Source organism: Lacerta agilis, chromosome 15 (assembly GCF_009819535.1).
Source record: "Lacerta agilis isolate rLacAgi1 chromosome 15, rLacAgi1.pri, whole genome shotgun sequence".
Classification (NCBI taxonomy): Eukaryota; Metazoa; Chordata; class Lepidosauria; order Squamata; family Lacertidae; genus Lacerta; species Lacerta agilis.
In genome coordinates, this window is record NC_046326.1 from 35,834,640 (window position 1) to 35,861,900 (window position 27,261).

General features: G+C 43.8%; 1 protein-coding gene across 1 annotated transcript; it reads right to left on the reverse strand.

Moving 5' to 3' along the window:
• Window positions 1-1,489: 1,489 nt before the first annotated feature.
• Window positions 1,490-21,848, reverse strand: WSB1 (WD repeat and SOCS box containing 1). The gene is made up of 9 exons (XM_033172675.1): window positions 21,693-21,848; window positions 17,607-17,775; window positions 13,209-13,477; window positions 11,228-11,359; window positions 9,768-9,868; window positions 6,619-6,791; window positions 5,372-5,485; window positions 3,452-3,559; window positions 1,490-2,617 (listed from the first exon to the last, which is right to left on the reverse strand). Exons 1-9 carry the CDS (start codon window positions 21,730-21,732, stop codon window positions 2,458-2,460), a joined length of 1,266 nt encoding a protein of 421 aa, XP_033028566.1. The 5' UTR covers window positions 21,733-21,848; the 3' UTR covers window positions 1,490-2,457.
• Window positions 21,849-27,261: the final 5,413 nt, after the last annotated feature.

Here is a 27,261-nt window from a genome sequence, read left to right on the forward strand (position 1 = left end):
TTTTTTTTTTAGGAAAGATTTAAATAAGAAAACTTGGCAATGTTTGTATCTGTTTTATGAGTGTATTTGTTTTGTATTTGTTTAAATGTAGGTGTGGGTGTGGGTATATGTTGTTATAAGAAAAAATGTCAATAAATTCTTATAAAAAAAAAACAAAAAACAAAAGCTTCGTGACCTCGTCACTCTCCCAGCACAAATGCAGAACTGGCTGTGGTCTAGTGCCCCCCACCCAGCCATTGTCTCTGAATTCTCATCTAGCTGCCAAATCAATTGCTTCATTAAACTTAACACCAGCTGCTTCCTAACGGGCACTGCACCCCATGCACTTTAGAGGGAGTTTTGCAAGGCCGGCTCATTGCAGTGTTTATAGCCATTATTTTGACTGCTTGTACTGCAACAGCTTCCAGCCACTGTTCTCAAGAAACATCCCTGCTAGCTGGGTCTCTCAATAGCTGGCAGGGATGCAAAGGGATTGAAATCTACCTCTATCTCCTCCCCCCCCCCCCCGCAGCAAAGGATTGATTTCACCATGGCACTCTTGTCTGCCATGCTTCTCCCTTCAGCATGATTCATGCTTCACAGCTCTGCAGTTCCCATTTTGCAGCCAGTTCCTGTTAACCGGATGCAGTTGCTTCATCTCTCTCCTCTTCCACGAGAATATAGGGAAGTAACGGGCAGATTGCAGAGGCGATCCCAAGAGCTGGGCTCGAAGGCCTTCCTAGAAATCGCAGCACCCTCCCAACTCACCACCAATCTCTTATACAGTGGTACCTCGGGTTACAGACGCTTCAGGTTACAGACTCCGCTAACCCAGAAATGCTGCTTCAGGTTAAGAACTTTTATTCAGGGTAAGAACAGAAATTGTGCTCTGGCGGTGCAGCGGCAGGTCCCATTAGCGAAAGTGGTGCTTCAGGTTAAGAACGGACCTCCACAACGAATTAAGTTCTTAACCCGAGGTACCACTGTACAGAACTTTGGCAAGATCATACTTTGAATAATGTTGTGTTGTATTCCATTGCTTCACCTAAAATGGGCGTGCAGAATTGAAAAAGGTGCCCAAAATGATAAGGGAGTTGGAGCTAAACATTTAGAAAGGAGAGTAAACCAAGATAGGATTATGGGGTGGTGAAATGGGGATACAGTGAGATGTTTTTCTTTCTTGCTCACACCTCTAGAATTTGGGAGATCCAGTGAAGCAGAGTGTTAGGAAGATTCATGAGACAAAAGTACTTCATGTCTACTAGCCATGACAGCTACTGTCTCCCTTCGCTGTCGGGATCCAGAAATGTTAGGAGACACCCCTCCGAACATTTCAATGGCCAGTTGGGAGTTGTCGGTTCAGCAAAGGTTCCCCACACCAGCTTTAGATGGAAAAGCAAGTCAGCAAACATATTCCTTCGCTTTCTTCTCTGTCACTCCCATTTTCAAACTCAAGATGCAGCTCACACGCAATCAAAGAAACCAGCTTTTCAAAACTCTGTAGGCTTGGTTTTTTTTACAACTTTTTAATACAAAAAAGAAGAAATATATATAATCAGGCATTTTATGCAATGCATACATTCTTTGCATCTGCGAGTCCAGATGAACAGAAGGCAAAAGCATATGAAAACAAGAATGGTTTCATGTCTTTGGTAGTTCACCCAATTATCACCCCCTTTAAATGACAAAGGTTGACTGAAGTGTTGGGGGGTGGGAACCCTGAGCCTGTGAAGAAGTCACATCTGATAGAGAAGTTGCCAGGATTTAATACAGTAGCTGGATTTCAAAGGTTTAAGGACCGCCAAGCGATCCTGTACACTCACCATTCAATTTGTGGCAAAATTAAGGCCTCCCTGAAGATGACATGTGTCTGGTAAATCAAGCTTTCTTAGCTGTGCCCGACTTCCTCTCCGTGCTGTGGACCTCAAGGAAATTCACTCCTTCTGCTACACAAGATGTGCACAACCCAGGGCCCCATTTTGAGAGCCCCCTGCCAATAATGCACAACATACAGAAGCCACTAAATTTTGTTTTCCTATACCTGAGCCACAAACGCCACTCTATACACAGCACCAATACAGATTGTGGCTCCAGAATCTATATATCTCTGTGTGTATGTTTGTGTGCATGCAAATACACACACACACACACACACACACGCCTATATACATGCTATATTCTACATTTTAAAAAATCACAAATGATATACACAGGTAATACATAGCAGCTAACGTCTAATTATTTACAGATTTTCACAGTTAGAATTTCTTCAGAAAAGTCTGGTGCTCTCAAGAAATACCTCTACTGATCTTTTCTATAAATACCGTCTTTAAGGAAACTCCACTTCTTTATTCTTAAGGGAAAATAATGACTGCAATATGTGAAGTGTTCAGCTCAAAAGGGCTTACAAAAAGCTTGAGGTTCTCTTTTGCCCACGTGCCTGGCAGACTGCTCTCCTCCCCTCTTCCAATTTACTTTCTAAATCCGGTAGGAAAGGAAAGCCACGATGGTGGGAGGGACAGGCAGATTCTGCACCTGGCTGGTGGGCATCACTCGCCGGATGGCCATGCGGCACAAGTGCTGGAGGCTGGCAACATGCCTGGGAGTGGCCCAGAAGTACACACTTCCGTCTTGCGTCCTGCAGGCAAAAGGCAAAATAAAACATGGAAGTCGGTTAGGCTCCCCCAACGCCCCATGTGATTCAATCCTCCAGACAACTCCTCTCATCATCCCTAGCTAGCAGGACGAGTGGTTAGGGATGAGGGAAATTGCAGTTCAAAAACAGCTGAAGTTTGGGAAACGCTGCTCTAGAATCAGCCTTGCCAACCTGCTGCACCCCCTTCCAGATGATGTTGGACTACAACTCCCATCAGCCCCATGTCCAACAACATGGGTAGGCAAACGAAGGGCCGGGGGCTGGATCCGGCCCAATCGGCTTCTGAATCCGGCCCATGGACGTTCCGGGAAGCAGCATGTGTGCTTTTATTTACAATGCATCTCTGGGTTATTTGTGAGGCATAGGAATTCGTTCATTCCCCCCCCCCCCCAAATATAGTCCCCCACAAGGTCTGAGGGACAGTGGACCGGCTCCCTGCTGAAAAAGTTGGCTGACCCCTATCCAACAGCATCTGGACGGTGTGCCAGGTTGGTGATGGCTGTAGACAAAATTGGGTGGCGTCAAAAGGTTCTCTTCCTTCAACAGAAAAAAAGCCCTTCCATCAGAAGGAGGAAACTTTCCATATCCAAACCATTTACTGTCTCACACATTTCTTTACTCGAGGATTATCTATCAAGGAGCATTGATGGCAACTGCTTTAAGTAGTTACTTCCAAGCAGCAACTAGAGAATCAGTGTATATATTTTATAAATAAAAAACACCACAGGTTTTCTTTTAAAATATCCACTCGGCTTCTAAGAAACTGCCTTCCCAGTGGAGTATGCAAGTGTTGTTGTTGTTGTTAGGTTTGCTTACCCAGCAGCTAGAACACTGCCATCTGTAGAAAAGGCACAGCAAAGCCCATTGCTCAGAGGTGCAACCTGGACGGGGTGGTCTTCGTCAATTCTCCAGAACCGCACCATCCTGAAAGGAGAGCAGAGCAAACAGGTTAAGTTGACAGCCTCTATTTGATCAACGCTGCTAAACTTTATACTTAATTTGAGCAATAGCTGGAAGCTGAAGCAGCTCCGTTGGTTGCTGAAGGCATCCGAGGGAGAGGTGGTGAAGATGAGCAAATTCACAAAGCCGTCTTACTGCAGCGTCAGCAAGAGGAACAGGGACTGATGCAAGGCTAAGGCGACCAATGGCACATTCTAGCCATTGGTCCAAAATAAAGCCAGGGCATTCTGGACTGAAAACTGAAGGTCCTGGTGGTTTGCAAGTGCCACAGTAAAGAGCTGATGCAGCACAGTTGGCTGACAGACCAAGCAGTTAGCTGGGAACTGTACAGGACCTTCAATCACATGTGATGCAGGAGATACAAAACTCCCCCCCTTTTAATCTTTAAAACGGCGGGATTTTGATCAGACTAGGAATATGGGCGGTTTTAAGTTTTCCTCTCCCCGCTGCCAGTCCTCCTCCGGTTTTCTTGACCTCCTGCCAAGCTGCTGTAAGCAGACCAGGAAAATATTGTGCCAATACTGGGGAGGAAGGGGGGGTGCGTGCCGCAGCTTGGAGATCTAAACCTAGAAATAGCAACGGGGAAGAGGTTAGACACCCCGGCCTCAGCACAACGGCTGTAATTGAAGTTGAAGCTGCCTGTAGCTTAAAGGGGGAAAAAATGCACTTGGGAGATCCAGACAGACCTCTTGCGTTGAGTGTGTTTGGCTGCAACCCAAGCATGACGTCACTGGCAGGGCCTTAGGAAAGCCACAAGGTTAAGGATGCCTCCAATTCATTTTTAAGGAAGAGTGGTTAATCCCTGGCCTAGGGGATGGATAAGCACCCCTGTATCCACCCAACTCGCTGATTTTGGCAGCAGCAAGGAAATATACCATGATACACGATAACAGCCCCAGCATTCTACCTCCTCATTCTGCCACGTGTCAGAGCAATACTTTCCCTCCCGTTGCTCAAGGAAATTCAGACCAAAGGTCTAAATACCTCAACAATGAAATGTGTCAGGTCTTCAGGAATGTTGCAGAAAGGTTTTAGAAGGAAGCTTGTTTGCGCAAGTGAGCCCGCTCCTGTGTCTTGTGACAGGGCATTTTTCAGTAACCCCCTCGACAAAGGTGCTGGAAAGTCACATGCCCAGCTGTCAGATTGTCTCCTGTTGCATAATGACCGTTTACATAGGAGCCTGTTCTAACTTGCCAGGCGACTGTGAGATATTGAGAAACTCTGCTCAATTAACTTCAGGCGAAGTTGCGACTCTTGCTTCTGCCCCAGTTTCTTTCTTGCTGCAGGCTTTATGTGGCTGAGCAGACAATCAGAGGTTCAATGACTCTTGTTTATCTGCCCACGTGTTATTACAGACACCACTCTTTGCAATTTGTGACCTCCAGGTATTTTGAGCTGCTCCTTCCATTACCCTGATCACTGGGCCAAGTCAGCTGAGGATTCCATAATCACCAGCAAGGCAACACCACCTAATCATTCTAATTTGAGTTTAAAGTTTTGTCTTCTCTCCCGCTGGCGGTGCTGTTTCATTCTGCAGTTAATGTGCTTATTGTATTCAACTGCATTTTAAAACTGTGTGCTTGTGAGGCGCTTTGAAGACCCTTGGGTTGCGTAGATAAATAATTCCGCCCAATTTCCCCTTATCTGCCTAATTCAAGTGCCCGTCATCTGTGGGGGGGGGGGAAGAGCCTCCTTCGCCCTCAAAGACACCGCACGAAAGTTCATTTCCCAGCTAGCAAGAACCAGCGGAACCAAGCCGTGCTTTGCCATACTTACTTATCATCAGCAAGACTTGCAATATGCAGTCCGTCGTGGCTAAAAGATACAGATCTGACCCAGCGGTCATTTGCTCCCCCAGCAAATATTGGAGTTGGTGCGGGAAACAGATGCCTGAGGATGAAATTAAGAAACTTTGGTTCACGGGACATTTGCTTTGCGTCTAATCATTAACCAAAAGGAAACCGAAGGCCACTCAAGAGGGCTTGCCAGGACTAAGGCTGTGTACGCTCCATGCATTTAAGGAACGAAGAATCCTGGGAATTGTAGTTGGCTATGGGTGCTGGGAATTCTAACTCTGTGAGGGGATAAACTACAGCTCCCAGGATTCTTTGAGGGAAGCCATGCATTTGGAATGGAAGGTGGGCACACACAGCCTTTGTACATTAATGGATCTAAGTTTGAAGTTAACAGATCTAAGCTACTCATGTCCTTTAATTTCATTGGGTCTGCTCCCAAGAATGACTAACATTAGATGCAAGTTAGTTCCACATTCTGCTCAGTTGGCCACAAACTGACCCTAAGCTAGCTGACTGGGGTGGATTTGAATATACAAACAAGCCACAGTTAAGCCAAGAGAACCATGGCTTGCATATATATATGTATGTATGGGCATGAAGGTATGTAAACTGTTTTGAGGAGTTAAAAAAACCCACACAAAAACCAATCAAGCAGTGTGCAACTTTTATGAAATAAATAAAAACAATTACCAGCTTTACCCAGCCTGGCACCCTCTAGATGTTGCTGAACCTCCGACTCCCATCGCCCCTGACTTGTTGGTCATGTTGGCTGGGGCCAATGGGAGTCGGAAGTGTCTGGTGGGCACCAGTTGGTGAATCTTCAGTGATTAGCCATGGTCTCTGGGGCTCCCAAGCAGAAGAGTCTTTCACGCCTTGTACCCCGTCTGACATTCCATTCTTAATGTGTGTCAGCAGAGCGTGTTCTCTACCAGTGAGCTGGGGTCCCTGCGTTTCTATTTTGCAATTCACTAATCCCTATATTTCACACCCAGAGAACTACAGTCGCTTCTCTTAAAGTGAGCCACTGAAAGCATTCCTAGCTGTGGTGGGACCTGAACCCAGTCCTTCCTCCTAGCCGAGCGCTGTCCGATGAACAACACCGGCTCTGTCTGATTCTTCTTAACCTGGTACAAATCTAAGCAGAGGCGGCCCTTGTAAAATAAAGAATGCCAAAAGTGGGCAAGATTTTAAGATTATTCCTGTGCCCGCTCCACCCAACTCACTCACCCAAACTCCAACAGAACAGCTCCAGTGTGCGGGTCCCAAACACAAACGCGGGTGTCATGAGATGCTGTAGCCAGTAAAGCTCCGTCAGGAGAAAACTCGCAGGCTACAACATCGTTGTGGTGCCCTTCCAGTTTTCGGATGAGAGTGTATTTATCCATATCCCAAAGCAACACCTGCAATCAAAACAAGCTCATGTTATAGCGATGCCCAGGCACAGAGGAGACATTTCATCAACGTGTTCCCACCACCCCGCTCCCTGCAAAACTACGTTTTCTGCTAGTTTTATCGAGGATTACAACTAAAGCCAAGCATTAGGAATTACTACAATTACGGAAAATGCTCAGTGCCATACTCAGAATTATTTAAATTAAAGCAAACATGCATATTAAGTGTTATTTATAAAAAATCAGCCAAAAAATTAAAACGTTTACATCAACAGTGGTGGTTTCACTGAATCCCACTTATTACTTTAACCATTTTAAGTAAAAGAATATATAGATATGTATACAGTAGCTGGGTTAAGTACTAACACCCGCCCCCCTTTTTTCCAATTAACTAACAAAATTTTAAGAAATATACAGACAAAAAAAAGTAAGGTTAACATATGGTTACTCCCGTGGAATCCCCTGTGAGTTTAAGATCACTTGTTTACAATAGGCTTGGATCGCCAACGCCAGCCTAGGAAGAGAAACAGATACTGCAAGCAAAAAAGGAATTGTCACAGCCAAACGACATGACTTTGGCAAAAAAACCAGAAATTAAACCAAGTTTATTATATTACACATTTTAAGCTTAATTTTTTTTAAGAAAAAGAACAAAAATAAAAATCAAGCACTGCTATTTGCCAAGATTTTTTTTTTTAAAAAAAAATTAATTAAAAAAGGTCTCAGTAATTAGCAGTTTACACAAAACAGGCACGGCTTAGCACACTTCACATGCAGTTGTATACTTAATACTGCAATCAGTAAGTTTAAGCATGTGCAGGAAAATTAGATCTCAAAACTGCACTACAAAGTTCAGTGTAATAAAATCAACAAGCTAGCAAAGGTTTGTGGCTACAAAAACAGGTTGGCATATAATTTTTAGCCTTTTTACGGCACAGAATATTTTTCGTTTTTTAAATAAATAAATATGTATGTATGTGTGCATAATTGTTGAGCCACCCTGAACTTTAGGAACAGGCAGAGATAATAAACATAAAACTGGTGGTGGGGGGGGGGAAGATAAGGCAGGGTGTAAATAAATATATTAATTAGTGACGCCACTGCTCTACTGTACTGAAACTTCGTTACTAAGTCCGTCACAGTAAGCGACGGAGGACCGGCACAGTTTTATTAAGAGACTCCAGAATTCCATAGGAATTGGAAATATCTATTGTTAAAATTTTAAGAGGAGCCAGAGGATCTCTTTACCAACGTTAAAATAAAATAAAAAGGAAAAGAAAGGGGGAGGGGGGAAGCAGAAAGTGGACATCAACCAGAACCTGCGTACGTACAGTACACCCTGCAGTCGAATGCAAGGTTACTTCGTCCTATGGTAAAGTTCGCCTCCAGCCTGGTGGCCAGAGATGCCACTCTTTCTGCCCAGCTAACACCAATGTGCGCTTGTCTGAGTGGTGCCAGCTTACCCTCAATCACACCAATATTGCTGCCACCACCTGTGACAGGGAAAGCAAGAAGCTTATGGAAAACACACAGCCTAAAAAAAGATCAATGCATACATCTACATCTGTTCTATTTTAAAGGGCTTTACTGATAAGTCTTTCTTGTCTAGGCTTCCTTTTTTAAAATAATAATAATAATCACAATAGGCTTTTCTGTATATTTCTTTTTCAAACGACACTATCCCTCTGCTAACCTTTCAAGCTGCTAACTTTGAAAGCCACGATTTTTACTAGCCCGGAGGATGGACAACTTGTTCGACACCGAAGGCCGTCTCAGGGGTGGGGTACTTGATAAGAGAGATGCAGCACCGGCATTTTAATCCACGTGACAAAACATTTACAATTGGCAGCTCATGAATTTATTCTGTGACATTTAATTTTGTAAATGGTGGCTCTGGGTTGTAAAAATAAGTAAACTCAGGCCTAACGTCTGGGGGGAAAGTAAATTTTATACTTTCAGAATTTCTGCCCGACATGAGGACTAGAAACTTAACTCCTAAAATGGGATTTAAGGGTTCCAGATTCTAACAAAACTCCAGTCCTCACGCTTCAGGCGATACAAGTTGTCCACCCTTGTATTACTCCTAGCTTGAGTTTTCTAATATTAAACTGAACAGAAGATACACAACTCAATCCCAGGCATGCTTATTCAAAGGCAATTAAGTGCAGGCTTGCTCTTAAGCATGTCGTGGGACTGCAACTTTATAGACTTAGCACTGTTCTATACTTTTATATCAGGGATGGGAACCTTCAGCCTCCCAAATGTTGTTGGGCTCTCGCCCTTAGCAGCATTGGCCATTCCTTATCTCCCCCCCACCCAGACCAGTGGTTGGGGGTGATGGGAGCTGTAGCCCCACAACACCTGGGGGGGCGACAGGTGCCTTGTTCCTTCTTTATACCAAGAAGCAGCTCACTCAATGTTCTTTGACTTCCCTGTGTTACATTTTGCTAGTACTGGCAGCACAATGCAGTTCGATACAAAACTCACTGCTCATCCTTCCAAAGCGCTGAGCTCAAGGGCAGTTTGTTGGAAACTGTCCAAGAATGACCTATTACTGTCAAGAAAGATCAGCAGCCCAGGCTTTGGAAAATTAAATCTTTCAAATGAGTGTGACAGCAGAATTATCAGGGGTCAAGAGCCACAAAGTATTACTATAAAACTATTCCTTTCTTAAGCAAAACGTTTATGCCCCCCCCCTCTCTCTTTTAAGTCATGGAACAGATGGAGATATGCATGGCTACTTTGCAAGATTCTTCAACTTTATTGAGACTAAAAGCAATAAAAAGTTCAGCTCAGTAAATGATAACCGAACGAAAGCCTGGTGCCAATTTACTACAAATATTTTGTCATGCAATTCCTTAAATCATCATCATCATCATCATCCAGCATGACACCGAGCACAAGCTGGCTTTATTCTTAAGATTCCAGGTAATTCTTTGCTCACAATCAAATACAGGTTGAAGAACACGAAACTTTGATACTTACTGTTTTACTGGCCCCCACAGAGCAGAGAATGGAAGAATCTGGAGAGAAAGCACAGCTATAGACCCAGTTTGGGTGCCCTCTTAATACTTTCATCATATTTCCTGGAAAATGGAAGGGAGGGGAATAAAGCCAGTTTAGTATCATACACTCATATTTCACCTGAAATATTTTAAGGTGCTTCCAAGAGCTACAGCCTCACGAAAGCAAACTACAAAGGAAGCCACTGGTCCATTAAGCTCAGTATTGTCGACACTTGACCGGCCATCGACTCTCCAATATCTGAGGCCGGGGGCATCCCCAGCCCTAAGTGTAGATCAAGCCTTGGACATTCTGCATTCAAAGCAGATGCTCTAACCATGGTCCTTCCCCAACAGGGAAAGCAACCAAGTACAGAAGGAAAAGAGTCACAGCAGAACACATGTGCGGATTACTTTTGGAGATGCAAGCTTCTTTCGGAATCAGTAAAAGGCTCCCATGAAGAGGAAGATCTTCAAGGCCTGCCTAAATGTAAGAGGTGAAGACACAAGGCCACTGAACGAAAGTCTACTGTTTTGGGAGCCACCACCAAGAAGGCTTGGTCTCTTATGCATGCCAGCCTAGCATGCATAATGGCCCTTGAGGTAGATCTAAGCTTGAGGGCAGGATTGGATGAAGGCAGTCCTTCAGATAACCTGCCAAAGCCCTAAACAGCTTGAATCCATGATTTATCTATGCTGCTGCTGCTGACATCTGTCTGTCTCAAGAGACAATGGAGGAGAACGCCTTTGGGAGTCAAGTAAAATGCTGGAGAGTATCTGTGCTCTCTTCTTTCTCCACACACACACACACACACACACACACCACACACACACCTTAACAAAAAAATAAAACCTGTTCTATCCAAAATGAGAAACTCTAAAACCCCAACTAGAATTCTGGTTTGCAAACAAGGATCAAGGTGTGGTTCGCAAGCCTAGTTTCTAGTCAAGAATTTAGATCTAATGTGTGCATGCTTGTCTGTGAGGACAATTTCGGAAAGCTGGCAGATACAGTGGTACCTTGGGTTAAGAACTTAATTCATTCTGGAGGTCTGTTCTTAACCTGAAGCACCACTTTAGCTAATGGGACCTCCTGCTGCCGCTGCGCCGCCAGAGCACGATTTCTGTTCTTATCCTGAAGCCAAGTTATTACGATGAAGCGTTATTTCTGGGTTAGCGGAGCTTGTAACCTGAAGCATATGTAACCGGAGTGGTACCTCGGGTTACAGAGGCCTCAGGTTACAGACTCCGCTAACCCAGAAATAGTACCTCGGGTTAAGAACTTCACTTCAGGATGAGAACAAAAATCGCACAGAGGAGAAAACGATCTCAAAACATCAAAAAAAATTTTTTTTTACTAATGCATCATAGCTTTCCATTGCTAGGAAGTAAATCATGTCCCTGTTGTTTGTTACACCACGTAAAACATTCCTGATAACATACCATCATCCTTCAGGTCCCATACTCTGAGTGTTTTGTCTCGTGAAGCAGACACTAGTATCAGGCTGCCATCAGGGGCAAAAGTTAAGTCTCTGACAACTTCTGTATGGTCCATTAAATTAAGGAGGAGCTTTCCTGTTGGAATAAAATATTTTAAAATTAAACCTGGAAAGTCAGGAACAAAGGGCAAAAGGCTTCTTTTCTTACTGCAACTCTTGTTGGGGAAAGGTTGGCATTCTTCCTTCTGTATTAACATTTTAAATATTTAATATTGTTACTGATGTGTTACAACGGCTACATACACAACACACATTAAAAAAAAACCACCCCCAAGATTCATGGGAACCGTAGTTTAAGGACACTAAAAATTGCATATAGCTCTTTGATGGGGAAACTACAGTTCCCAAGCCTTGAGGGGGTGCTTTAAATGTGTGGGGTGTACTGCAGTAGATGTGTACTTTGCAAGTAACAGGGTGTTACTTTACATTTATTAATGTTTAGGGCTGTTGGGAAACAAATTACATACAGGTAAACAGGTTTAAACACATCCACTTTGGAGACAGAAGGGTAGGATACATATCCTTTGATAATTCAAATATTGTGCCAGTCTCGTAAGTAACAGTTACCAGCCTGGAAGTATGTTTTTACTTGCTTGTTGGCAGAGGAAGGGTGGTGTAATCCATCTCTCCTCTGCCCACCCACAGGCCTTCTATCAAATTCCTTGTTGTCTATGGCTACCAGGCAAGTGCTTAAATGCAAGGCTGTCTTACACAGTACTTAACATTTTAATACGTTATTTGCTCATCCCAAACATATTTCAGTTAAGCCAATATGCTTGCATTATCTGTTGGATAAGCTTTTAGACTTGATGCCAGGAAAGCTTATCTTCTAAGCAGTGCAAAGATTTACGTTGAAACTCAAGGAACTTGGCAGTCTGCTTGACATTTAAACACTGTCCTAAGCAGTGCATGGTTCCAGTTTCCGCTCTAAGGAACTAGGTACAGATTTTTCACCCAGAGCAGAAGCTAACTGGGTGAAAACTACCACTGTAAAGACAGTCTCCAGGGATCAGAGAAATTCATATAAAAGGGATCAGAGAGGACAACAACTAATAAAAAAGCAACCACAAACCCCCAAATTATCTCGCTAATGACTGGTACAAAATATGTGCAACGTTAAGATCAAGAATTTGTCTAGCTCAGCACTTAAGCCAGTCATTTTTCAGCTCTATGATTCAGATAATTATCAAGACTTTGACAGCAGAATGGGGACTCCCTGAAATCAGGACTTCAAAGCACCTGCAAGGTGCTGCAAAACAAAGTTTTCTTCCTCTTGTTTTAAGTTGGACTTTTGATGCAATCCATTTTTTATGGGATCCTGCCAAACTGAGCATGGCTTATTGCCCCCCATCATCTGCTCAGTTGGGCAGTGCATCCATTCTCTGCTGGGGACAGGTGCACATAGCCAAGGCAGGATTTGTCCGCATCCTCCCACTCATCAGATGATACGAGATGGAATGGCATCGTGGGCCTGTCAACGTGGATCCCCCGGCAGGCCAAGAGTGGCCTATGGGCCAATACTTCTCTGCCTAAAGAAAGGTCAGAGACATAGGACATGGACACAACCACAGGCCTGTAGGCCAGATGTGCCGGGCCACTCCCATCAGTCCTGCCCCCTCTCCGCCTGTGTGGCTATTAGGCTCAGAGGGGGAAATCCTTCTGATAAAATCAAGAGAGGTTTTATGTCATCATGGCAGCAACCCACCCCTTCATTTCTAAGATCCACCGTGACTCCAAACCTGGAAGTTCGATCTATCTGCCACAACCAAAAGCTGTTGACAGATCCACCCTCCATGAATTTGGAAATTGTCCGCAGGGACAACCAGAGCCCTTTCAGGCACGAGAATCACATTTAAGGTACCCTTCCCTGGTTCTTAGAAAGAAAGCAAATTGAATCGGTTTTCTACTACCAGGACGCTCCTTACCTGTATAGACATCCCATATTTTGATACGACCATTGGATAAGCCCGTTGCCAGGAGAAGCTGGTCTTGGCCGAATTTGAACCGGTGCCATTCTATATTCACACACCGGCTCTGCTTTTCGGGCACGGAAGATCCAAAAGCCAAACTCCAGACGATGTCGCCGCAATCTATGACGTGCTCGCTGGGCTTGTTTTTCTGGTCTCCATTGCTGTTCTGCCTCGAAAGTTTGGAATGGCTTAAATTGGTGAAAGTCTTTACGCCATGCAACGAACTGGGGGGAAGAAAAACAATCCAACCTTTTAGAAGGAAGAACTCTCCAAGCCAATGTACGCACAAATGGCAACGTTGATAAAACGAGTCGATATGCAGCACGTTTTCCCAACCTAATGCTTTACGGATACTTTGGACTGCAACTTGCATCCCTGACCACTGAGCTGATACCAGTTGTACCCCAAACCATCGTGTGTGTGTGTGTGTGTGTGCATCTATGAATAGTATTCTCTCCATGCAGAGCAGGCTAACCTACTAATGAAAAGTTGTTCAATATATGGGAGAAACTGACAAATTACAACAGTAAAGGTTTTACTATTTCCCCATTAAACTTTATGAATTAGGTCATTGCTACTGCAAGAACCAAAGCAGAGAGAGGACTGAACATGGAGGTGGGATGAACCCAGACCTCTGCCCACTGGACCACGTTAGCTTTTATGCAGCACATAAACTGTGGAACTCCTTCCCACAGGAGGCAGTGCTGGCCACCAACTGGGTGGCTTTAAAAGAGGAGACGAGACAAAATCATGAAGGAGGAGAGGGCTGTCAATGGCTACTAACCACGATGGCCATGCTCTGCCTCAAGACTGAGAGGCAGCAATGCTTCTGGATTCATAGAATCATAGAGCTGGAAGGGACCTAAGGGTCATCTAATCCAACCCCCACCCCCGTTAGTTACCATCAAAATGAAGTATGGTTTGTACAGTCTCTATAATGGACACCTCCCTTCCTAAGGCTGGCATGGTATGCACATTAGTGGCCTGAGAGTAGATCCCATGGAATTTAAGAGTTAATCTGCAAAGGACATGGGTGGCCCTTGCATGGAGAACAAGCAAGCCCAAAGCAGGCTTCTTCATGTGCCCTTTCAAAAAATGCACCAAATGCAATGGACCACTGGAAACACTGTAGTAGTACTAAATTAGTGCTTTGACTTATAGATCCTTTCTCTCTCCCTCTTTTGTTTTGGGGTGTGCATCTACTTTGAATAGTTCAATTCCCGGCATCTCCAGGTAGGGCTGGGAATGTTCCCAGTCTGAAAACCTGGAGTCACTGCCAATCAGTGTAGACAATACTGAATGGTATACATCAGATCCCGAAGTATCTCACCATAGCTGTGGGAAACTTGTAGCTGTCCAACTGTTTCTGGACTACAACTCCCAGCATTCTTGATCACTGGCATGCCAGCTGGAGCCGATGAGGGTCACAGGTTTAGCCACTCTTCCATTCAGAAAGTTCCCCTTTTTATCCTAGTTTACACATTTGGCTGTGCTTGCACGAGGGTGTGGACTAAGCACTAATTCAGTCCTACTTCAGTCTTACCGTTGTGCAACCAAAGGCCCATTGCATTCAGTGCATTTTTTGAAAGGGCACAAGAAAAGCCTGCTTTCAAATTGTATACTAGCATGGAATATGCATTTGGCAGTGCATTTCCCCGTAAAATACACACTTTGCACATAAAATATTGTGTGTGTAACTTCTGTGTACAGTAACCGCATAGCAAAATCTGAAGACACGCACAGTTCAGCTGGGAGTTGGGTTCCAACTTGCAAGCAACTTAAATAGCACTGATTGGGCTGTTCCTGCTAAAAAGCAGACAGAACAAATTGTTTCGAGACCTCATTTGCATTCTATGCTTACACATGCCATGCTAAACCATGGTTGAGTTGCAGCAAGCTTTAGGCTCATGCACTCTGCCTATCCATCTGAACTGTTGAAATTGCGCATCCAGAAGCTTCCACTTTTGGCCAGCTTCAGAAACCACAATTTGAAGCTGTCTTGTTGGAAATTAATCTGTTCGTTATATCCGATGGCATGACAAATCACGATTAAGGGAAAACAAAAGCTTCCTTCCAGTTGCATGAACCGGGAGGGCATGTATGAGCATACACATGTCACACTAAGCCATGGCTTAGCACAGGGTAATGAAGCTGTGGTTTTCCAGCTACAACACCCATCATCTTTGATGATCAGCTGTGCTAACTGGGTTCATGAGGGTTGGAGAGTTGAAATTCTACCTCCCCTGTTGGATAATGAATGTCTGCTGCTGGCCATGGCAATTGGAGAGGGTGTGGCTGCTTTCAGGCTTCCCAGAGGCAACATGCTGACCACTGTGAGAACAGTGTGCTAGACCAGATGGGCAACTGGCCTGATCTTGCAGGCTCTTTTCCTTATCGAGTTCAGCACCATCTAGAGGACCACAGACTTGCAAAACCAATTATTTTGAAATGACACAATTTGTTTTCGAGTAGAAAGCAGACTGCCTGTTAACTTTAAAAATCTGCTTTCGGGCTTCCGGCGGCGACGCCATCGCCGGGTGGTCGAAGGCTGCTTCGGGTCCGAGGCGCCTTGTCCATCCCGGGGGTTAGGAGCCGCGCTACCGCAGCGCGCGGCTCCGGTTGGGGTGCGGGAAGAGCGTCCCGCACCCTGGGCTCCCCGGCTGCGCCCGCGGAGGCTCCGAACCCTTCCCTTGCCCCCCCTGTAAAGGGGGAGTGGGGGTGAAGGGCAAACGGAGCCGGGCTTCGGGGACATGCCCCAACCGGGATGCAAATGCGGCGACAGAGCCCGCGGTGAGCGTCCAAGTTCTACCTTTGAAGAATGGAGCTAAAAGAACCCGGTGGTCGTGAGTAAAGAATTTGATCAGAAATCGTGCTTTTGGAACGATCCGGGGGGAAGGAGAAAGGCAGCCTGTCCTCCCTCCCTTCGAGATCAAGAATCTAACCAATTTGAGTGATTGCTGCTACAGAACTGGCTATAATGTATTTAAAATTGACACATGAGACTGGCAAACTTTTCTTTCGGGAAGTTAACTAGAGGAAAATATCTCCTTTTAAAGTTGCGGTATTTGCGCTCCAGCTCAGGAAAATGGCGATGAACAAAGAGGGGAGTAGAAATATGACACCCGCTTCCTCCTCCTCTACCAGTATGCTGGGATTTGTCCTTGAACTGGTATTGAACTCTGGACTAACGGACGAACAGAGACTCACTGCCTTGAAGGTGGAATTGCTTTATAGAAAAGTCAAAGTCTTGTGTGGGGGTCTGAAATGGAACCAATTGCCCACAGAGGCTTATAAAACTTTTGATACTTTGGAAGAAAGCCTTGCCAAAGAGCTGAGAGGATGGATGCAAAGATGGAGAGAAATGAATGAGCTACTTCGGAGAAGAAATTCGCTTTTTGGGGGTGGCAGCCCCAAGGCGACGTTAAGATTTCGTATATCCAGTCCCCGAGGTGTGAGCTCGGGGGCCAGGGACAGAGAATTAAGGTATCTACAAGAAGAAAAGGAATGTTACAAAGAACCGAAGAAGCTGAGAGATGATGAGATGGACACCTCTGAACTCGTGGCAAGGAGAGGTTTGGACTGTGCCTGGATCTGTGGACGTTTGGAGAGGGAAGAGATACGGAAGTTCAGTGCTGATGCCACCAGGAGAAGAATAATGGACAGAGGGGGTGTGGGGTGAGGCATCAAGTAAAACTTTAAGCAGCCGGATATGGTAAATTGAAATCGGAGGGTGAATACTGTCAACAACATTTCGTTATATTTTTTATTTGAACATGAAAGGAGATATTTCAAGTTATTACGTTACTAGCAGCAACCTTAAGGATAGAAGAGATAGATTAGATGAGAATGATTTGTGAAGATCTATGAGGTGGAGTATAAGTAAAGTGAATTTAAGTGGATTAAGTTTATGGATCAAGAAGATTAAATGATGAGGTATTACTATGATGATGCATTTTTAGTAAAATGTTGAAGATATAATTGAATGTAATTATAAAATTGAAGTTAATGGTTTTTTTTTTTTTGCAGGAGAAATGGTTATAAAATAGATTAAGGATATAAACTCGAAGGTGAAAAGGCAGGGGAAGTCAATGGTCAAGATATGGAAATAGAATTTTTTTTTTTCTAGAAAGATGCAATAAGAAAGCTTGACACTGTTTGTATTTGGTTTATCTGTTTTGCATTTGTTTAATTGTAGGTGTGGGTGTGGGTATTTGTTGTTATAGAAAAATGCCAATAAATTCTTATAAAAATAAAAATAAAAATCTGCTTTCAACACATCTGTTTTCAGAGATTTTTTGTAAAGAACACACGGCGAACAGAAACAAAGCCATTTTCAAAACAGGCTGTACTCACAAATTATTCAGGCACTGAGACCAGGGAACGAGTTTTACTATGCGATGGCCTTGTGACCAAGCGAAGTAGGAGCCATCTGGAGCAAAGGCAACCGTCCAGTTTTCACGCCCACACTTTTTGTCGAAAGGAGAAACTGGGGCTAAAAGTTCTCCCACTGTCCGTGATCTTCCTAAAAAGAGAATGCACCGTTTTTAAACGTGAACCAAAAATCCATGGCATCCTAAGAGTGTGAAGGTAATCTAATCACAACTGCAGCATCTCTATATAATAAGGACGGGAAATGTGCAGTCCCCTAGAAGTTGTTGAACTACAACTCCCATAATTCTTAACCCACTAGCCATATCAGTGGTGGTTGATGGGAGTTGGAGTCCCAACATCTGGACAGCCACAGGTCCCCATTCCTGCTCTTGAATCATACCAAGCCCCCACCCAGGAACAGATTAGGACCCACACTTTCAGAAGTGCTGCTTTGTAAGAGAGCTCTTGCTGGTATTTTTGACACAGACAGACTCAAGTCTGTCTTGACGCAGCCTAGATTTTTGAAAAGCACTTCCTGTCTTTATATGCCTGCAGATGACAAATGGAGATGCATAGCTGTCAACTTTCCCCCCTTTTTAAGGGAAATTCCCTTATTCCGAATAGGATTCCTCGCAAGAAAAGGGAAAAGTTGACAGCTATGAGCATGTGCAGAACCTGTGCCTACACACAAGCACAAACTTCACAATAGCATCTACTAAAGGAAGCCTAGCTCTGATTCAAGAGTTTACACCTGACCCTTTTCAGTAAACCAAAGAAAGGGTGGCTCCACTTACACCCACTTTATTATAAAAGCATTTAATTCTCTTACTATCCCTAAACTTAAGTTTCTGTGCAGGCTAATCCTGGGAACATTTGCTCAGAAGTAATCCCCACTGTTCAGTGAGGCTTCCTACAGCACTTGACTTTGGGGTGTGTCATTTTCCCCGCAGAGCCCAAAACTGACTACGTATCTATTTAGCATTCCTGATTTATGTCTAATCTGATTTACCATTCACTCATGCTATCCCATTTACAAATAGATTTGTTTCAAGGAGGGGCTGATAAATACTCAGCCGCTTGGGGACGGGGAAAACTAATTACAAAAATAGAAACCGCCTTCATTTGACTGGCATTTGACTTCTTTAAAGTATTTCTTCTGCCAAAAAAGGGTCCCCAAAGCAGGTTAGTTACAAATGTCAATGAAAAGACTGACCTCCAGCTTACATATCTAAAAAAGACGAAGAAATTGGGAATGAGGAGGAGAAAAGTAAACTCGCGTTCTATTTCTTAGTTACAAGAAATAAAACTGAAAATCATAAATAAAATCTATATAAAAGAAGAAATAATTTTTTTGGTTAGCATCTTGTTTCCCAATTTTATAAAACAATGCATTTGCAGAAATGGAAGTCACCACTGGAAAAACCTCGTAGTGGAATTGTTCTCCTGCCTTACATCATCATCCAAGTATGCACAGCCTTCACTGGTTTGTTTCACGGAAATTTTAAAAAGATGACACTAAAAGTAACCTATTTAATTTTCCTCCACTAAATTTGTACTCCCACTGTGGACACACAGCAGTTTCTTTGACTGCAGCAAGGGAGGAGCATGAGAATCCAAGTTTGCTTCTCTTTCAACCCAAATACCACACTGCAAACAGAACATAAAATAGATGAGAATGAAGATAGAAGGGAGCTTGTTTTCAGCTAATGCAGGGTCAATAATCCCTTAGCACAGGGTAAATGAACATTACAGGACAGTAATGCTCATTCCCCACTGAGCTCCACTTGCATATGTAAATGGAGATTGGGGGAGGAGGGGGCTGTGTGCATGAGAAACTCAGCATACACAATGGCAGCAGTGCTAGCCATGCCCAAAAAGGCAATAAGCTAGCAAACCCTAAAGCAGAAAACCTACCCTTATTTGGTGACCCGTAGGTCTCTTAAAAAAAGGGGGGAAAGAATATATGGTTTTTTAAAAAGGCCACATTCAAAGTGCATTGCAAATTAAGCAAGCAAGATAATTTGGGCGTCTTGTATTACCAGCAATAATTTCTCCTCCATTTCTTTCAATGATTTGGGATGAGTGAAGGAGTGGAAGGTTCCAGGCTGACACACACACCCAAAAAAGGAGGGAAAAACAGGGAAGGGAGAAGAAAAAATTCACGTAAGAAGCAGCAGTTCTGACTCATAACACAACTTCCAACCAAAGAGTCACACTGCAAGTCCGTGCAGATGTACAACTAACTGCAAAAGAATTGCAATGCGGAACAGCCTTGTTCCTCTTTTGGGCTTTGAAATACTCCCCAATGGAAACTCCTCCATCAAACCAGAGAAGGAAACTGCATGCAAGCAATTACATTACAGTCCTACTCTCCATGCTTTTTTTAAAAAATCATTTTGCAACTTTCTGTACTCTCACAGCCACTGAAATCAAGAATTGTTTCAAATCCCTATAACCAAATTCCTGCCCCCCCCAAAAAAATCACCACTACTTTAGATCCTTCTCCTCAGTGTCTCACTAAAAAAAAGCACCTCTCGTTCTGATGAAACAAGAGCTTCCTTGAGGTTAGCCCACGAGCCAAAATGTGTGCGCTCTGATTTATTCCTTGTTATCAGAGATGATGATCACAGGCTACACTCATTATAATCTTCTAGAAAGTTTTGAGCAGTCTACACACAAAACCTGCACCCGGATAAAACGCAATGGCATCTCCCTAAGCTGGAGACCTTACAATGCCTCTCCTGCACACCTGGAGTGGGGAACCTGAAGCCCAACAAAAGGTGAGGGGCTCCCAACTCCCCTCAGCCCTAGAGATAAGGGAAGTTGGGACAGAGCTACAGGATCCCCAATCCTGATTATAAACCCAGTCGCTTGCCCATGGTCAGCTTTTGTCTCAGATTTAGCAGCACTTGTTTTTCTATTTCGCCATAGGACATGCCTGTCACCCTCCTGCTCTCCCTGAAGTTATTCAGCCTGCTCTGTCACCACCGCTCAGCCCCAACCACACCCAACTGGATCCACTTTTTAATCTACTTCTCCAGTCGTATGTCAAATGCTTCTTATATGCAGCCTCTAAATGCAATACCCACCACACAACTCTCAAATTACAGAGGAGTTAAAAGGGTGAGGGGAAACCCAGCACCCTTAAGTCACTGTTTTTAAAAGGGTCACAAGTAATTAAAACTGGAACATGGGGGGGGGGGCCCTGAGGCTTATGGATTTCATTGGGCTCTGTCCAATTCAGTTCTACTCAGAATAGACCCATTGAAATCAAGCCAGCCATGCCCATTAACTTAAATGGGTCTACTCTTACGTAGGCCTAACAAAGCACTCTTCGAGAGCCTGCCCTGTAATTTCCTTAATAACTTTCCATAAATTGCCAAGCCCCTTACAAAAAAAACAAAACAAAAGCAAGGTGTACGCAATTTAGCACACCAAATCACACTGCTATTAATAGCACACCGCCATTATTACAACCCCAACAACCAAGATGCTCTCCTTCAACCCCACGTTTTTTCCAGCAGCCCTCATTTCCCCCTATATTGGGCCTATTCCAAGCTTAAGCCACATATGCAGAACTGTACACGCGCGGGTATAAGCAACTTCCAACGAACTGGGCAGAAAGGCAACAGGAACGACGTGCTCGTTTTATTTTGTATAAGGAAAATCATTTGCTCGCAAGCCAGTTTTATGCATGTCCCCGTCCCCCTCCCTTTACTAATGTTTTACTTGATCCCTTGCAAATCTGGGGTTGCAACCAACGTTAGTTTTACTCGCCGCAGACCCCTCGAAACCAAGTGACCCGATTCCAACATGCTCATTCATTTCAATGGGTCTACTCCGATTAAGGAATCGTGTTGGATGCAACCCACTTAAGAGTAGAGTCCTATCGCATCTTTCTAAGCAAACCCGGCTTGCTGTCAACGGGCGTTTTCACGCAGCACAAGGCATAACCACCTTCCTCCCCTCCTTTGCCACCCTTTCGATAGTTTTATTATTATTATTATTAACCATAATCAGCAATAAGCAATCCCTTTTCCCTTCTCCGCGGAAGAGGGCGCCTCTCACCAATGAGCTTCTCGTTAACACTCGGGGGAAAGCTGGCCATCTACGGAGCCGCCCTTCAGACCGGCTCTGAACAAAGAATGAAAAAAAGGAGCAAAGGGAACGAAAGACTCCGAATGCGTCCCAGCCACCTTCCGCAGCGCCGCAAGAGATAAAGACTGAGACAAAATGGCCGTCGCGGGTAGATTTATAAAGGAGGGGTGTGGCCGCGGGGGGCCTTCAAGGCCACGCCCCTTACGTGAGAGTCGCGGATTGGGTAAGAGAAAGGGAGGGAATCCGTATTGAGGTCTATTCTTTCCCTTCTTCCGAAATAGAACGGGCCCGCCTCAATGGAATAAGCTAGCTCTTGGGCGAGACCATTCTGCCGAAGAGGGCAAACGTAACTTGGAAAAAGGAACTGTTAAAAGCTGAGGTGGCTCATGTTAGAGCAAGTTGTTCCAAAACACTTGTGTGTGTAAATATATATATGTAATATATTATTATTAGTAGTAGTAGTAATATTTAATATATAATAGAAATAGAAATACTTTATTGTCACTGTACCACATGTTTACAGTGAGATTAAACGAGCCCCCCTCTCCCCCACAATCTCTCAGTCCTTCTTATACTCTGTGTGCTGTCGTACAACCTCCAACCCCGAATGTTAGCTGCAATTTTGCTGTCTTCTATTCAGCAACAACCTCACGGCCCATGGGTAGAAACCGTTCTTTAACTTGTTGATGTGGCTTATCATGCTTCTATATTCAATAAAAATATAATATTATTTTCTGGCACTTAAAAGAATTCATTACATTGGGTTGTATCCAATATCAGCTCTACTGAGAATAGACCCATTGAAATTAATGGAATTGAGTAATATCCATAAATTTCAATAAGCCTAGTCTGAGTAGGGCTTATATGGGATGCAACCCATTATATGCTGAATGAATAAATCCTTCATTTTGTGTCTGCCTGGCACACACATTCACACACACCTGATGCCGAAAATCCTGGGAATTGAAGTTTACTTACCACGTAGCTACAATTCCCAGCACCCTTAATAAAATACAGTTCCCAGGATCCTTCTTCAGGCAGGAGTGTAATGTGCTTTCAATGTGAGGGCTGTACATAGCCCTACTGCCAATCAGTTTTGACAGACAACCCCAAATTATAGTGTTGTTAAAAGTTTTGGGAAAAATAAATGAATATCAGGATCTATCTGGCTAATATTTAGAATACTGAAGGGCAGACTCCAGGCCAGTGGAAAAATACTTTTTTCCAAGCCAGGGCCTCACCTTCCTATTATATCCCGAGAACTGGTGTGTTGGCTAATACCAAAACCAGACGTTCTCAAAAACTTGTAAAAATAAGGCCTGGAATTCTCAAAGGAGAATCAAGAAAAACTCCACCGTTCAACTCCTATACTCTATGCAGGCATGTTCAACAGGTAGATCGTGGGGGTGTCCCAGGTAGATCACGGAATGAAGTTTAGTGATTGCCTTTGGTCAACCTTCCCCTAAAAAAAGTCCAACAACTCCTGGCAATGACAATGGGTAGATCACAGTCAGTCTTTTTATACTGTGAGTAGATCACAGTCTCTTGGGAGTTGAATGTGCCTGCATCATATTGGCACCCGCTGCCAAGTTTTGTAACGCCTTTGGGCAAAAAGCCCTCATTTGCCCTTTTCCTCTAAGCCCAAACCATACAACTTCCCCCAGGGAGAGTGCAAAGGTGCTGTTCTGTCCTCTTACTGCATGAGGGAGGTGAGATGGTCTCTTCCAGATTGTTGCCTGCTGTGCTGGTTCTCTATTTGCAGAGAGGGGCTTTCTTTTGTTTTTAACATAGGGGAACATTCCTAAATGTTATCTCCCACCTTGATCCTCTATAATCTCATTCAGCTGCATGTGGGGACCAGGGGCTGTAGAATCAGAAATATGCCACCTGCAATGCTCTACCCATTTATACTTAGATATAGCCCCATTTTACTCTATGGGACTTATTACTGAGATGTTTAGGATTTGAGCTGGCAGACACAGCTCACCCCCCACCCCACCCCAGTTGTTATTTTTCTGCTTTCTGAGTGCTGTGCTTTTTTGCCACAACTTATTCCGACGACAGCAACTGGGAGAGATGCCTTTGCGTCCTCAAATAACACTCTATATGATGCCAAGATATTCGTGCCGTCGCACCCTTAAATCTCCCATCTCTTGGCATTTGCTGGACATGATAAATAAGTTTGAGAGTCGTGGTCCGGAAACCCCTTCCATATGTCTCTGTTCCTGGGTTCTTGCTGTCAAAATGTGTTCCAAAAGCATTTTCTCATCCTTTGAGGTTGTTTCAGCAAACAGATGTGTCCTTGACTGCCCAAAGGAAGAAAATAAAGTCTGAAGAAGTTGAAAGGGAATTGGTGGTGGGATTTTTTTGTTTTTGTTTTTACAAAAGAACTAGATTTGAAAAATCCAAACGTGCCTTCAGTCATTCAGCTCGCAAAGTCAAGCCATTACAACAGGGAACACACACAATTGCACATTCCAATAATGTCGCAAATTGCTAAACCACACAATTGATTTAACGCAGCAGATGCACGGCTTATTTACTAGAATGAGTGCCAATCTGATTAAGGGCCCCTCAAGTTTAAAATTGGTTGTTGTGGAATGGGGAAGTGAAAACATTTATCACTTGATGAAGTGGCCAGCATCTGCCTCAGAAACAATGGCTGCATACATACAATATATTTCAAGTCCATTTCAAATTGACAGCTTCCTTCAAAGAATCCTGGAGACTGTAGTTTGTTAAGGGTGCTGGGAATTGTAGATCTGTGAGGGGAATTACAGTTCCCAGTATTCTGGGGGTGGGGAGACCCTGACTCTCCAAGTGTCCCTATTTTCCAGGGACATCTCTGATTTAGAGAAGCCATCCCAGTTTTTGATTTGATCCCGAAATGTCCTGCTTTTCCTTAGGACGTACCCATTTTAATCGAAGAAATGTTGGAGGATAGGAGTTATCCACCCCCCCCAAGCCATTTGAAGGCAATCCTGTACTGTATAGGGAAGGCTTTTTTTAATGGTTAATGATTTATTATGTTTTTATGTATGTTGGAAGCTGCCCAGAGTGGCTGGGGCAACCCAGTAAGACGTGTGGGGTATAAATGGTAAAATTATCATTATGGAATAGGACATCCCTATTTTCATCTGAGAAATGTTGGTGGGTATGGGAGACCATGTGATTTAAATGTATTGTGTGAATGCAGCTAGTATTCGTTGATTTCAGAACGCCAGACACCAAAACCTTATGTGGAAACTGGAAAGTGGTGCCATCAGAGCAAGATTTTGAGGCAGAAGTCCAGGGCTCCTTTCATCATAATGACCTAGAAGAGTCCTGTAACACAGTTTTAATTAAGCAAAGTGGTACATCTTGTCGTTTACCGGTAATGAGGAAGCAGGCTGTAAAACCATGAAGTCCAGAGTCTAAAACTGCCTAAATGAACCACTGAAACTGTGACTCCCAATATTGCCACAATCTATTATCCCACTTTCCTATCACAGCTTAAGGACTAGTGTGTTGGTTCAGGCCTAAGCCGAAAGGTTCTGAAATTTTGTCCCTTAGCTGTTTTTGTTTTTAAAAGAATTGAGATTCCCAAAGAACAAAGGCAATAGCTGATATATGCATATTGATGACAACCTCTGAATTAACCTTTAACCTCTAATTTGACAAATTAAGAGGGGGAATCAGAGGTCAGAATGAAAAATAAAGTGAATCAACAACTCTTAAGGTTACACATACATTGCTCCTGTCCTTGAACCTGGGATAAGGTTACCAGATTTTTTTCAATGAATCCGGGGACACTTTTCAACTTCAATGAATTTTGTATAGGGACTGATTTGTAAATCCAGGGACTGTCCCAAGGAAACGGGGACATCTGGTAGCCTTAATCTGGGACCTTCTACGTGCAAAAACAAAGACTTGTTCACTGAGTCACAACAGTCTTTTTCCTTTTTTTAGTATATGACAAGGGATTGCACATTGCAGAGCAATGGATTTTCATCCATCACAGCTGAAATATAACATGAAAGCTTTATGAGTACGTGTATAAAGCCTCACTCCTTTTGATGGAGTCATCTTCCACATGATGCTTTTTGGAGTAACTCTGCAAGCAGTTCAGCTGGAGTGAGTCACGTCGCAAGCCTGTTCTGACAGAGACAATCAAGGCCGTTGATAAAAACCACTGTTTGGTTAACCTTGTTGCAAGGCTCAGAAACTGAGAAGAGCATAGGAGACAAGCAAGGCACGTCCTCTTTTTTGAAGCAGTGCTGGTGGCCCTGCGGTACTTGACTGCTGCAAAGAGCTTTAAAGGGCAGCAAGGAAGCGCTGGGACTCCACAGATTCATATAAATTGTTTGACCAAAGGAACAGATGAGTGCTATGGCAGTAAAGAGACATCAGAAGGGCTCAGGGGTGTAGAGTTTGCCTCACATTTATTTGCTTTACAAATTTATAATCTGCACTTCCATAAATATATAGCAATACATAGAGTGCAAAATAAAAGGATAGAGATGACAAAAGATCCATGAAAATATCAATGGAACAAAACAAATACTGATTAGTTAATACTACAGTATATGCTTAGCCTTTCAGAGTCTGTTCAGACCTCACATGAGGATGAAAGACCTTTTCATCCCTCCCACCCTCCAAGGACCTCCATTATCTCCTCACAACAACTTTGTGAGGTAGCGTTGGGGTGAGACACTGTGACTGGCTCGAGGTCACCCCCTGAATAGCTGATGTTTGAACCCCAGTCTATCTCCCCGCAATACCACACTGGATTCTACAAATGGCCAGAGCGCAAATATCAGCAGGCGCAACTTCTCATGTCACAGTGATGCCGTAGTGAGAAAAGCTCAATCTCTGAAAAGGCTTCACCTTATGTGAGTTTGTCAAGGGGATTGGATTATTCCAGGAACCAGCAGCTCCATTCTCTTTATCATCACAGTATTTAAAAGCGTCCCAGACGTACTCTTTTACATTTCAATGATACTGGGACTCCATCTAGCCAGTCTAGCTGTTTAGGGAAGTTTTTAATGTTTGAAGATTTATTCTGTTTTTAGCCCTCTATTGGGAGCCACCTAGAGTGGCTGGGGAAACCCAGCGAGGTGGGAGGGGTATAAATAATATAATTATTATTATTATTATTATTATTATTATTATTATTATTATTATTATTATTATTATTATATATGTTAGAGCAGGGGTGGAGAACTTCACATTCAGAGGCCAAATGCGGCCCTCCAAGCCTCTCTCCACCTGGCCCTCAGGACTCTTCCCAGGCCTCACATCCTGCTACGCTCCCTGAGTGTTTTTGTCTGCTTGGAATGTGTCCTTGAACTCTGGTAATTCCTCTTTCTTGCCTGACTAGAGGATGCAGAGGTGAGTTGTTGTGTAAATTAGCTTATTGGTAAAATATGAATTGGGACATGGGTGGCGCTGTGGTCTAAACCACAGAGCCGAGGGCTTGCCGATCAGAAGGTTGGCGGTTCGAATCCCCGCGACGGGGTGAGCTCCCGTTGCTTGGTCCCTGCTCCTGCCAACATAGCAG